The 14,117-nt window shown below is 37.9% G+C and overlaps 2 protein-coding genes across 6 annotated transcripts in view; one reads left to right on the top strand and one right to left on the bottom strand.

The window, feature by feature from the left end:
- Positions 1 to 14,117, top strand: part of LOC135310889 (secretory carrier-associated membrane protein 1-like) — a 108,383-nt gene that overhangs the window by 75,579 nt on the left and 18,687 nt on the right. For 3 of the 5 annotated variants that reach the window (XM_064439998.1, XM_064440002.1, XM_064439999.1), the window contains exons 7-10: positions 2,103 to 2,204; positions 4,072 to 4,189; positions 5,987 to 6,137; positions 7,556 to 7,947. In XM_064439998.1, coding sequence (XP_064296068.1) covers positions 2,103 to 2,204; positions 4,072 to 4,189; positions 5,987 to 6,137; positions 7,556 to 7,611 — 427 coding nt within the window. In that variant the 3' untranslated portion in view covers positions 7,612 to 7,947. Of the gene's footprint in view, positions 1 to 2,102; positions 2,205 to 4,071; positions 4,190 to 5,986; positions 7,948 to 14,117 lie in introns of those variants that run through there. The other 2 variants (XM_064440000.1, XM_064440001.1) reach the window with 2 other exon arrangements.
- LOC135310890 (secretory carrier-associated membrane protein 1-like) overlaps positions 5,102 to 14,117 on the bottom strand; it is a 50,150-nt gene continuing 41,134 nt past the window's right edge. Inside the window, exon 8 of the mRNA XM_064440004.1 lies at positions 5,102 to 11,154. Coding sequence (XP_064296074.1) covers positions 11,138 to 11,154 — 17 coding nt within the window. The 3' untranslated portion in view covers positions 5,102 to 11,137. The remainder of the gene's footprint in view (positions 11,155 to 14,117) is intronic.

Below are 14,117 nucleotides of genomic sequence, written 5' to 3'. Positions count from 1 at the left end.
CTCTACAGCTTCCTGAGGAGGGGAAGTGGAGAGGGAGATGCTGAGTCCTTCTCCCTGGTATCCAGTGACAGGACGCATGGGAATGGTTCAAAGCTGCGCCAGGGGAGGTTTAGACTGGACATTAGGAAGCATTTCTTTACTGTGAGAGAGTGGTCAAACACTGGAACAGGCTTCCTAGAGAGGTGGTTGATGCCCCATGCCTGTCAGTGTTTAAGAGGCATTTGGACAATGCCCTTAGTAACATGCTTTAACTTTTGGTCAACCCTGAATTGGTCAGGCAATTGGACTAGTTGATCATTGTGGGTCCCTTCCAACTGAAAATATTCTGTTCTGTTCTGTTCTGTTCTATATATAGCTTCTACCATTGGCATAATAGTTGTAGAAAATATTTAACTTTGTATTGGGCTGATAAGGATTTTAAGGAAATTATCATTAAATCTCTGTCCCTTCACAAGCAGGTTAAGAGTTAAGGGTGTCTTCAATTTTTGACTTCCTGAATAAATTTCATAAAAGTCTACAATTAAAAAATACTATATTGTTAAGTGACCTGTAGCATCTGTAATTGAAGTAGACTGAGATTCTTAAGAATGAATAGACCAGGTATATGGTAATCAAACTCCAGTATTTTTCCTAGTTTTTAGCAATCTGGATTTTGCAGGCTTCACAAACTTGAGGTGTGGTATCTTAGTCTTTTAAAATAGACTGGTTTGCATACAAAATTGAACTTATTTTGTGAAAATCAGCACGTAGAGATTCTAAATTCCTGTGCTCTTACGGTATTTCTTGGGAATTATTTTTTTAAATTGAAATGAACCAGGATGATCAGTTTAAATGCACTAATTTTTGTAGAAAAAGATTGATAGCCATAATTTGAAGTTGAGTATAACCTTTAGACTAAATGAGATGTTTGTTTTTGCTAACCAGTGAGATATTGCTGTACTCATACATCTTTGAGGAATCGTATAGTTTAACTTGCATTTGCTCATACACTAAATTCTTACATCCTTAAGGCTAAAAAAATAAGAGTATTTTTTCATTTACTAGTCTAACTTGTTCATGACTTGGGTTACAACGTGGGTACAAACTGAGATAAATTAAAAATACAGAGAATTGGTAGCTTTCATTAACTAATTCTAAATCTTACATACTCTCCCTTAGTAGTGTTGTTTTATATTAAATTATTGTTCCTGATTTGGTGGGGTTCAGTGTCATGTTGTCTTTCAGAGTTTTAGATCTAGTAAATCCTTAGTGTTTCTTAGTGAATATTTATTGTTTGGAAAAGGAAAACTACTACTTGCATATTCAACTTTCAGTCATTTGTTCAGCTAAAAATGAAACAGTTATTTAACTGAACTGGTTTAATAAATAGAAATGAACAAATTCCCTTCTGCAGAAAGAGCCATTACTGGCAAAATCTGTTTCCGTGACTTAAGTGATTTTTACGTCCTTTAGAAATTTGGTAGGAAGCATATCATGCAATCATTAGTTTTGATAGTAATACATTCAGGTCTTTGTTGAGATTTTGCATGTATATTTATATTTGGGGTTTTTTGACAGGCTTTTAATACTTCCATCTTTGTCAGGCTGACATTTTAGTAATTTAAACAGCAAACATATTTTGTGTATTTTGTTTTTAAACAACAGCTGCTTCAGTATTCTGATCTGCATTATGTTCAGTAATTCCATATTAGATTTTATGTCCTCTTGCAAGTGAAATATTTTCTTCCCATTCTGCCAGCACTGTGAACTTCAGTCTGAAAGTGAGGCAGACTTCTGTTCTTCATGCACTGTAGCAGAAGTTGTATGTTTAGTCTAAGACACCCTGCTGTGTGCTGAACAGAACACTAAGGAATAGTATCTTGCTGCTATTCTCACCTCTGTTAGAGGTGCAAGTGGCAAAAATACTATGCTAAAGAAGCAGCAGCGGCTCTTGTAAACACTCTACAAAAGCACAGAATTACTGGTATTTCAAGTCACCACCAATAGATCAAAGCACATTTCTTCTAGTTAACGCAGAAAAAAATTTTAGACTGGTACTACAGTATTTGTAAAAAGTCATAAATTTCCTGGCTGCTTTAATTTCCCCCCCCCCCCTCTTTCAGGAGCGACAGTTCATTCAGGTTCTTTGTGTTCTTCTTTGTATATATCTGTCAGTGTGCTGTACATGTACTTCAAGCTGCAGGATTTCAAAGATGGGGAAACTGGTGAGTATTCTGTTTTCTGTAGCATTGTACTGTCTGTAAGACAAACACTCATATTTGATATAGCAACTGCAATACAGTCTGTGTGGTTTGGTTGTTTTTTTTTTTAATCCTGTGTTCACTGGAATTGTTACATTTAGCACTCAAAAAAATCATTTTTGGAGTACTTTTAACTAGGAAAAATGTGTGAAACATACCCCAACAGTGTGAGTTACTTCTGTTAGTAGGCTGGTCAAAATTTTATCTTTCAATGTAAGCCACTTTGAACTACTCTTTTACACATTACCTCCCCTATTTTACTGGTGTGTGGCGATGTTATTTGCTCTATATTTAGGATAAAGAAATAAGAAAAACTTAGAGAAAATGAGAATAATTTAGGCTGTAATAATATACTGTTTGAATATTATTTTCTATCAGTTAGTTCTAATTATATTAATGTACTTACCAATGAAATGTATGGCTAAAATTTGAAGAATGAGTCAACATTATATTCGGGTGAATATAGTTGTATATCTGATATTATTTGAAAAGCTCATTTGTCTGAGTCAGCTCCTTTGTCTTTAATAGTTGATTTTTCATTTTGACGCTTATAAGTATATAAGCTTTTACTTGAAGCTTTTATGTATATATAGCTTTTATTTGAATCTTCAAGGTCTAATATTTAGATTTTACAAGGAAAAGCTATTGGGAATCAGTCACCCTTCTTGGGGGAAAAAAAAAACACAACAAACTTGAATTAACAAAAAGCATGGCTGTAGTAGCCAGTTGATAGCATGGAGAGCTATGACTGGCAATAATGTACCTGGGTAATGACACTTCTGTGTATCAGTGGTTTTCTGCTAACCTCCAAATGTACATAAGGCAGACAAAACATCATTGCTTTAGAACTGGAGTGTAAGGAAAAATCCTGGTTTATTATTTTTGCTCTCAAATCCAATATTTTGCCTTTTTATAGATACTTTGATTGACATGAACAAAGTAAAAAAGTAACTTTAGAGGGCCAACTCTCCAAGTATGTGGAGTGTGCTTTTAAGGATACTTGGGGAAGGGGTATGAAAAGTAGCCAGATCATCATCAGATGATAATTACAGTTTGGATTTTGGAGTTCTGGGGTAGAGTCTAGTTGGACATAGGAGATATCAAAGCAATTTGAAACAAGTAGAGGAAAGTTTTAAGGCTGTTTGGGTTTACAGAAATTTTTTGCTCTTTTCAGTGGAAGAATCTTTCCCATCTTAATGTTTTATTTTTCTTAAGGCAACCTGGTTTTTGTAGTTTCAAGTTTGATATTGTACTTTTATGCTGGTGTTTCACTTTTGAAGAATGGGGAAATGTTTGAAGTAGATACTGATATAGCAATCTTTTATCTTAATTAATCTGTCACTATCTACTTAAAAAAAAATATTAACCCCAATTGAGAAAGCATCACTGTGTGGATACAGCTAAATGAGTTTTCCCACGCACAATCTGTGTGTGTGCTAGAAGCTATCTTTTTAGGGATATTTTCTCTTCCATGAAGTCATGTGGTCTTAAATTATTCTGAAATGACAGTACAGTATGACCAAAAAAACCCCCAAAAAGTTGATGAGCAACTCTAATGTCTCTCAATTTCTTCACAACTCTTCTCCAGGATAATCACCTATACTAAAATTTTCCTTATACTTTCATTGCATGCATTGGGAAAATGGTCACTAAGCTGTAAAAGCTTATTATAGAACAGAAATATGTTCATGTATAATTTCCATGACTTTTTCTTCAAATATATTCAGTTGATCAGAACTAGGAGGTTATAAAGCTTCCCTTGATGTGGATACCTGTGGCTGAATGGTTCACGTACTGTGCTAGCAAAGTTTGTCTTTTCTTTTTCCTTCAGTGGGTGGATTTCATCTCTTACTGGTCTTAATAAGAGTATCCCTGTTGGCATTATGATGATTATCATAGCTGCACTTTTCACATCATCTGCTGTTATTTCATTAGTTATGTTTAAAAAGGTAAGTTACTTATTATTCCCCCTTTGTGTTTCCTATGTTTGATCTGGATTTTGCTTTCCTGCTTGAGAGAGGTACGCTCTTGCAAAGTAATGGGGATGAAATTATATTCTTGGGGGTATGCCTTACCTTTTAACAACTGTGCTTCTATAGTACTTTTTTGCTTATACTGTCATGGAGTTATGAAATGCTGTTTTTACAATGCACTTATTTCTGCGAACTAAAATGGGGAAGGATAGCTTTGAATAAGAGAAGTTGGGAGGTAAACTCACAATGAAAGGTTAGGTGAATGCACTGGACCTGTAGATGCTGGGTTGCAATTTTCAAATCTGTGGTGATTCATCAGGCTGAGTGAAGCACGATTCAAATGATTGCTAAGTTACAGCTCTTACCAAAATAATTTCCATTAAAATCAATAGAAGAGGAAGATGCCTGACAACTCAGAAAAGGATTTTTATTTCTCTGCTTACATTGTTTTAACATTTTGCTGTCAATTAATGACTGCGTAGCATAAAAGCTCAAAGATGCTTTTCTCCCTTGCTTCCTTTTTGTGAATTTCCATTCAGAAGGCCTAAGTTTTAGATACTAATGTGCTAGTAAGGTTTTTGTGTTGTTTTGATTAAATGTAACAGAGAATTCTGATGATGATGTGCTGGCAATTCTAATAATTCAACCTCAGTTACAGTTACGCTTAAAGGTTTTTGCATACCCAAACTCTTCTGACCTGTTTACAGTAAGCTAGAAATTTTAAGCATAGCTTGGAGATGTCCCTTCTCCTTATTTGTTTTCTGCATAAATACTCAGGTACAGGAGAAAGAAACAAACAAGTAAAATGTATTGTATAGTGAGCATTTTTTTACACTCTTTCTACCGCATGCATCTGGATTCTTTTCAAAAAACACGCATACTCAGATATGACCTGGTGTATCTTTATGGATGAGAAACAGTCACATTTATAACAAAGAAAAAAGTTACAACATGACTTCGTAATATTATTTGACAAGTTTATCATGACTTGATTGAATATGAATCAGAAATAGCATTTTCAATTTAATAGTCGGGTACTTGGAAGTTACTCAGGATTTGTTTTTTTATTATACTAGAGTTTATAAGCCATATTGTTTAATACCTTTGCTTATTATGCAGAGCAATTGGTCATCACACTAGTTTAGCAGATATTTATCTGCATTATTGGGATATTTTATACTTTTTAATGTTCAGTCATAGCTTAGCTTAATAGGGTCTTGTAACCATGTCAATCAGAGAACTTAAGATGTTTCTAAAAAATTGCTGTAGAAAAAAGTTCACCAGAATGTTATTGACACAGTGGATTCAAAAATACTTTTTTGGTTTTGTTTCCTGCTGTTTCTTTTAACATGCACACTTATAAACTCTTTTAATGAGTACACCAAGTTGTATACAAATTGAGACAGAAGATGCTTTTGCAAGCTATGGGTCCTGCGTTATGCTAAGGATGCAGCCTGTTTGTGTATTTAAATATGTTATTTCAGACAGTAGATACCACACACATTTTAGTGAAGACCTACAAGACCCTTCTGAACTTGCAAAAAGATACAGGTATCCCTGCAGTCAAACTGTCTGTGCACAGCAGGGCAATCAAAATTTGTAGGGTTTGTGGGAAAAAAAAGTCCATTTACTCATTTCTGGATCCTCCCAAACATATGAGCAAACCAGATTTCTCCACCACACAACTCTACTTCATGTTTGAGACTTTGCTATTACTCTACCAAGAAATGGAAGGCTTAGCACACTTTTTTCACCGCTTTTCCACTTCCCTAGGTGCATGGTCTCTACCGCACAACTGGTGCTAGTTTTGAGAAAGCACAGCAGGAGTTTGCAACGGGAGTGATGTCCAACAAAACTGTACAAACTGCTGCAGCCAACGCCGCATCAACAGCAGCAACCAGTGCAGCTCAGAATGCATTCAAGGGTAACCAAATGTAGAGAAATATAAAAAGTCATGACGGTTCTTTTCGATTGTACTTTATTTTCCAGTCACCTATTATATTCCCTAAAAACATAGATCAAAATACACACAGCATGTTTGCCTCTTCTGCAGCTGTTCATGGGTAAAATGGGAAATGTTTGTTTTGTGTTATTATAAATTTATTTATTTTAAAAAGATAACCATTCTCTGCCCTTCTTCAAAATGTTGCATTCTAGAATAAAAGCCTTCCATATTTTGTGGAGGATAAATAATTTCAACAATTATTTGAAATGAATTGTGGTATATAATGATCAAATAACTATATTAAGAATTTGGAGGTTTTTTAGTAGTCCACTCTGGTATTTTTTTTTAACTTCAGGAAAGCACTTTGGATTGATTTTTCTTTTCTTTGTAAGAAAGAACAGCTTTCCCTATTTCTGCTATAAGAAGTGGGGTAGCCTGAGCGATGTAGAAAGTTAGGTTTGGCTACTGCTTTTGCAATTTCAGCAGCTGCTGGAGGACAAATACAAGTAGGATAGATATAATTCTTGGGGTTTTTTTAGGATAAGTTTTTTGATATAAACCTGTAAGTTTGCATGAATACTGTTATCTGATCTTGTTTAAATAGTGTTTTGGTCCAGAATTTACCTGTGACACTTTAATTATAGCGTTTGCTTGTGTCGTGGTTTAGCCCCAGTCAGCAACCAAGCACCACGCAGCCGCTCGCTCACTCCCCCCTGGTGGGATGGGGGAGAGAATCGGAAGAGCAAAAGTGAGGCAACTCATGGTTTGAGATAAAGACAGTTTAATAGGTAAAGCAAAAGCTGTGCGCAGAAGCAAAGCAAAACAAGGAATTCATTCACTACTTCCCATGGGCAGGCAGGTGTTCAGCCATCTCCAGGAAAGCAGGGCTCCATCACGCATAATGGTTACTTGGGAAGACAACCGCCATTACTCCAATCGTTCCCCCCTTCCTCCTTCTTCTCCCAGCTTTATATACTGAGCATGACGTCATATGGTATGGAATATCCCGTTGGTCAGTTGGGGTCAGCTGTCCTGGCTGTGTCCCCTGCCAGCTTCTTGTGCACCCGGCAGAGCACGGGGAGCTGAAAAAGTCCTCGACCAGTGTAAGTGCTACTTAGCAACAACTAAAACATCTCCACATTATCACCACTGTTTCCAGCAAAAATCCAAAACATAGCCCCGTACTAGCTACTACGAAGTAATTTAACTCTACCCCAGCTGAAACCAGGACAGCTTGTATCTGTTTTCATGGAGTATTCTCTACCTGTGAGAAATTACTATGGTGGATAAACATTCTCTGTAATAGAATGTGTAATGCAATGTACAGTTTAAAGAAGATAACTGATGGTTTCAATCACAGAGCTAAGCGATTATATATTTGCTATTTTTAATTTCAGTATTCTTGTCTTGGGGTAATCATTTTGCTGGAAAGGAAACAAATAGTGACCTTTAGAACAGTAGTTTCATGCCCCTCTGTGGAGTAAGTGAATGTGGCCTCCCATGACAGCACCGGAGATCTCATCGCCCTTGTTGGATGCAAGCTGTGGGATAGAAAAACAACCCACAAAAACACAGAACTGAGGCCTTGATATGCGGGACAGAAGGTCAGGGGCACAGGTGGAGCACCGAAGCAGGAGAGCGCACTTATCTATGTTTATACCATATGTGGAGCTAGTGGGATAGAACACATTCTGAGGCGGCGAGAAGGGAAAAATACCAGCACATGAGGCAGACTATATTAAGGCTGATCTTTTTTTAATAAACAGCTTCGGCTTCACTTGTGCATGAATACGGATTCCGTGTCATGAATCGCCACACCCCTCCTTCCCTCTTACATGCAGTGGTATTTTTGTTGTGTTTGGGTTTTTTTTAAATTTTTTTTTTAGTGTAGATTTGTGTTTAATCTCTAGCCTTGTCAGGCATTCTGTTTACTGCTTGTCCAAAAATCTAAATATACAGCATTTAATTTTCTACCAGAAATATTGTCTAAAATCAAGCTTTTTTAAGCAATGGCATTTAACAGATACATGACTTCATTTTAACATAACTCACCCATCTCTGTGATTTGATTTAAGCTGGGGAAAAAAAGCTTTTAAACTTTTTCGAGTTGGAAAAGAGAGAAATCTTCATCTTTCACAAAGTTAAAATTTAACTGATTGAACTGGAGGCCTAAGAGGTTAAATTGGTGCTGTGGAACTGAACAATCCATAACGGTACATACCATCAAAATATTCTAGAATTTAATCAGGTCTTACTATAAAGTGATGTTTCTCTCCTTTGAAGGCTATTTGATATTCTTGGATTGCCTCATGAGTCTTATGCTTTTTTTTTAAACTCTGTTTTGGAAAATTAAAACAGGAAGGGACCACATCCCACAGCCTGTATAAGTACGCACTGTAGCTGAAATGAATTCAGCTCTTAGGGTGAATTACCTTTAGTAAGACTGGGCATAAAATTCTGAGGCCCCTCCATGTTCTGAATGTGGACAGAGTTTCATAGATTAATTCTTTTTCACTACAGTATATTCATAATAACATAAGAGCATTACAAAAAATAAAACCCTTAGCTTAATCCCTGGAACAGTATTGTACTGTTAGCATGAAGTCCCTATTAGTCTCCTTTCTTTTACCAATTTCTTTAAATCCAGCTTGAATTTGGATAAATATAGTAGTTTCACCTATGCTGTTCATATTAATGAATATTAATTAATATACTTGCTTCTAAACATTCTCTGCATCATGAAGTTAAAAATAATTTAAATATTCTGTGTAATAGGGGCTCTAAAAGTCTATATTAGTGGACATGCTAGCATTGAACTTAAGTGTGTGGAATGTTATTAAAAGCTTTCCAGACAAAAGCCACAATTTTCTGTTGCGATCAGGCATCACGCTTCTAGCAGCTGTATATCAAGATTGTTCTTTTCATAATCTTTTTAATATAACTTGAGGGTTGTATCTAGGAACTCTACTATGGGTTACTTTTAAATCTAAATTTAAGCAATTCTCTTGGCTATCTCTTGGATATGAATCCTAGGGACATCATCCTTGCAATTTAATTTAAGTTTTAAGACTGCGTAATAACATACATTAACAGAATATATTATGGAAAAAACATTAGGAATAAAACATCAATTTGGCAGGTAGATTGTTGTGGTTTTTTTTCCCAAATGTTTAACTGCTCTTTGAGAAAACATATTTAGTATTCTATGTATAAGGATCGTTGATTTGTAATGTCATGAGTTGAATGTACAGATTTAAACCTCCTAAGTGAAATTCAAGGTTCAGTTACACATGAATTGTTTAAACCAGAACTCTCTGACACTTTGCAGCCCAAAAGGGAGGGAGAAGTTTGAGTTTAGCTTTAACAACGGAAGGCTGACATTTGTTAAAATATTTTGTAACTAACTAAAACTAGATTTTACAGTCTCTTATTAATTAATCAGAGTATGGCGCCCACTTAATTTGTCATTTTGTAGTACTGTGGCAAATTGAGTGCAAAGTATGAAGTTCAAACATTAGAATGTCTGTAGTCATTGATCTGTAATTTAGGAGTTGGTTTTATTTATCTGGGGGATGTTTGTATATGTTGTAAATTACTAACAATGCACTGCCATCCTCGTGGTTCTCTACAAATGCACTTCTTCTGTCCCTCTGTTGCATGTCTGAGTAGTTCAGAAGTTTTGGATATTTATTGTATTAACACAGTGTCATAGAACTTTAAAAAGACTTTTTTTTCCTGGTTGTTTGCTCTATAGTTTTGAACAATATGGGGATTTTTCTTTTAAAGGTCAGGATAACATGCAAGGCGGCTGATCTATGTAAAGGTTTCACTTGTTTTTTTATAAATCTGTATATAAACGCTGTAATTCTGCTGAAATGGGGAAGCAAAATGTCCACTATCAAAATAATACATTAGGGTAACAAGAATTAGTCTACTGAACTGTTATGAAAAAAATTCTTAAACATGTGCAGCCCACTTTCTTGTGCTGTAAACTTAAGAGGGTTAAAATCTAAACATGTTCTGTCATTACTGAATGAAATTCTGCAGGCATTAAGTGAATCCTAAAACATTATTGAAAGTAAAATGAAGTTGCTGAAAACAGCATTGCTTTGGTACTGTTTATTTTCCTAATTTCTGTCTCTGAATTGACCTTTCTGTATCACTGCTGTGTCTTGCCTTTTTTTTTAGGCACTATTAGAGTCTGTTGATTTTTTTTTCATACCATATCAACTGTAACACCTGCTCTCTAACACTGAATTTATTACCAAGTTTTCTTTGAAGGGCAAAATGAGTTCATCTAGACCACTGTGATATAGCTACGTTTGCAAATAAACAATACAGAGAACACTCTGAGGTACAGTTGGGATTATTTTGGGAGATAGCAGATGTGAGTTTTTGAAGTCACCTGTGCATGCATGCATCATTTAGTAGTGAAATTGTTTCTTTGTAACTTACAGATCTAGGGTGGCAGTGGCAGCAGACTAAACAGTTTTTGAACTGTCTTGTAAATGGTAAGCACAGTTGTGCAACATGATACAGTCATGTTTTATGATTAGAATTATTGCACAATTTAAGTGCTGTTGTGGGGAGATTCTTCCCCTGATTTGCATAGGCTAGTTGTAAGCACTAAGTTGGGAAAGCAAGCGCACACACACACAGAAGACAGCACAGGGAAGAGAACTGTGATTAAAAATTCTCATATTTAATTGAAATTTAGATTAAAAATACCACATTAGGTACATCATTCATGCTATCAAATGTACATAGTGGTGACTTAATAACAGAATAACAGTACCACAAATAAACCATGGCTCAAAATCTACTCTAGGTGGATTGCCACAGCCTCTTTTCCTATACAAGGCGGCTGTGCTGTATACGTTGCTTCCATGCTCTGCTTTTGTTGGGCTCTGTCCATTCCTTGTGGTAGGCACCAGTGTCCACTGCTTTCAAGGAAGACTTGAACTCTTCTCCATTTACCACTAGGACGTGAGATACTCTGATGAGGGATAACGATGCAAAATGGAAATGATTTGGCTGAAAAAAAATCTCAGAATCCAGAGAGCCTTATTGAGTAAAATAGACACAAAGGTGATATAGACAACCCAGAAATAGCTCAATAGGAATGTTTTTTGCAGTGCCACATTATAAATAAAGCACAATAAGAAAACTTGCTGAGCCTTTTCAGCTTTTAGACTGTATATTGCCAGAGATGGATACAGCTTCACATTTTACTTGTCTGTATTATATAGATCTGAGTATTTCAAATCAATCCAGAAGAGGTTTTCTTTAAATCTTTAAGCTACTGTTACTGCTGTTGTATTCATCTTCAAAATCAGTGATTTATTGCATTACTCTATGCTTAGTTTGTCTACACCATCAAAACTCCAGCCACTTCCTCCCTGGGAAGTTGCTTTTCCAATATCTTGTTTAAAACCAAAACCATTTAAAAAAATAAACAAAAAGCCCCCAAATAAAAAAAAAAAAACAAACCAACAACAAAACCAAAGTCCATCCTGTTATTGCACATCTCACACAAGTTATATATATAAAAAACCGCTACAATTGTTAAAAGAAGGTCTATGGCACTTTACAGAATATAAGTTTATAGTTGATCAAGCCACAGATGTTTGAAGAAGTCTTCAATACCACCAAAAAAAAAAGTTAAACTGAACTAATTGGGACACAGGTTTTAAAGAATCCACAGCACGTTCTTCTAGATCTTATGCGGTGCATGTACATTAAGAAGTAGTTATACTCTGCAGCCCCCCGCCCTTGAAATGAATTAAATTAACTTTAAGCTCATTTCTCTTTTTTTTTTTAATCTCTCTCTTAAAAACATCTTTGAAAGCTGAGGTGAAATTCAGGAACAAATTCAAACAGCTGTCAAATTTAATGACTGCACCTTACACCTGAATCTGCAATCGTCATGGTTTAGCCAGCAACTCAGCCCCACACAGTCGCTCGCTCACTCCGCCACTGGTGGGATGGGGGAGAGAATCAGAAGGGTAACGCTCGTGGGTTGAGATAAGAACAGTTTCATAATTAAAATAAAAAAAAAACCAAACCCAACAACAAATATGCAATGGAACCGGAAACAACAAGAGACACGAAACCCATGGGGGGGGGGGGCGGGGCGCAAAGGGGGATGAATCACCGAAACAAACTGCACACAAAGCAGCTGCTCACCACCCGCCGACCCGACACCACACCTCCCCGAGCTGCAACTGCCCTGCTTAATATACTGATCATGGTGTCGCATTGACTTCAGTTCATACTGAAGTTCCAGCATGTCTGGCACAGCAGCACCCAACGGTGGAGTGACTTCATTCAGGCCACGATAGTCTACTGTTAGACTCCACTCTCCGTTAGACTTCCGGACTGGCCATATGGGACTGTTAAAGGGTGAGTGGGTCTTACTGATGACTCCTTGGCTCCTCAGTTGGTGAATGAGTTTATGGATGGGGATCAGAGAGTCTCTGTTGGTGCGATATTGCCGCCGGTGCACTGTTGTGGTGGCAATTGGCACCTGTTGTTCTTTGACCTTCAGCAATCCCACATCATAAGGGTCTATTGAGAGACCAGGCAAGGTAGACAGCTGTTTAATTTCCTCCGTCTCCAAGGCAGCTACACCAAAAGCCCACCTGTACCCTTTTGGGTCCTTGAAATACCCTCTCCTGAGGCAGTCTATGCCAGGGATGCACGGAGCCTCTGGGCCAGTCACAATGGGGTGCTTTTGCCACTCATTCCTGGTTAGGGTCATTTCGTCCTCCAGTACAGTTAGCTCTTGGGATCCCCCTGTTACTCCAGCAATGCTGATGGGTTCTGCCCCTATATAGTTTGATGGCATTAGGGTGCACTGTGCACCGTGCACCAGTGTCCACTAAAGATTTTTACTCCTGTGGGTCGGACGTGCCAAGCCATCGGATCCACACAGTCCAGTAAGCCCGGTTATTCCTTTCCTCCACCTGGCTGGAGGCAGGGCCCCTCTAGTGTTGAACATGGTATTCACAAATCACTTCCCGTAAATGTGCATCAGGAGTCTCTCTATTAAGATCAGTACTTCTGCTCCTCTGTCTGGGGACCTGCTCACTGGAAACTGGAGCAGCAGCTTTCCTGGAAGAGCCTCCCTGAGTGACTGTTCTTCCTTGCAGTTCACGTACCTGTGCCTCTAGGGTCGAGGTAGGCTTGCCATCCCACCTCATCATGTCCTCTCCGTGGTCACGCAGGTAGAACCATAGGGTGGCCCGTGGTGTGTATCCCCTTCTTTGAGCAAAAGGACGCTTATTTCTAACAGCTGAGACACTACTCCGTAGAGGTGGGGAGCAGGACATATCTTGAGTTGCTGGACCTCTCGGGATAGGTTCTCCACAGCAGAGACGAGCGAGGAAGAGATATTGGTTTCATAATCCCGGAGTCTATCTATCACCCTCGCCACCGTTGGTGTCTCGTCATCTTTCCAGGACATCACTGCCAATGAGTTTGCATGCGAGGATGGTGCGCTCCGTACAAACTTCAGCCACATGGGTCGTGTGCACTCGGCTTCATCTGGATCTTTGGATGACTGTTGATCGTCCAGGTCACCATAAATCACCGCAAACACAGCTAATTCCCTTAGAGACTGGATGCCTTTCTCCATAGTTGTCCAGTGTCCTAGGTTATAAGTAACATCTTCCTTGAAGGGGTACCTTTCCTTCACTCCAGACAGGAGTCGCCTCCAGAGGCTGAGGGCCTGTGCCCATTTTCCAATGGCTTTGTCAATGCTCCCTTCCCTAGAAAGGGATCCCAGTTGCTTGGCTTCCTTCCCCTCTAATTCCAGGCCACTGGCCCCCTTATCCTAGCATCGGAGCACCCAGGTGGCAGTTCGCTCACCTAGATGACAACCAAAATCTTTTCGCATATCTCGCAACTCACTCAAGGACAGGGATCGGGTGGTCTCTGTTTCATTTATGACTTCTTCCT

Source organism: Phalacrocorax carbo (genome assembly GCF_963921805.1).
Source record: "Phalacrocorax carbo chromosome W unlocalized genomic scaffold, bPhaCar2.1 SUPER_W_unloc_5, whole genome shotgun sequence".
Taxonomy (NCBI): domain Eukaryota; kingdom Metazoa; phylum Chordata; class Aves; order Suliformes; family Phalacrocoracidae; genus Phalacrocorax; species Phalacrocorax carbo.
The sequence above is the reverse complement of the archived record's forward strand: the minus strand, read 5'-3'. Positions and strand labels throughout refer to the sequence as shown.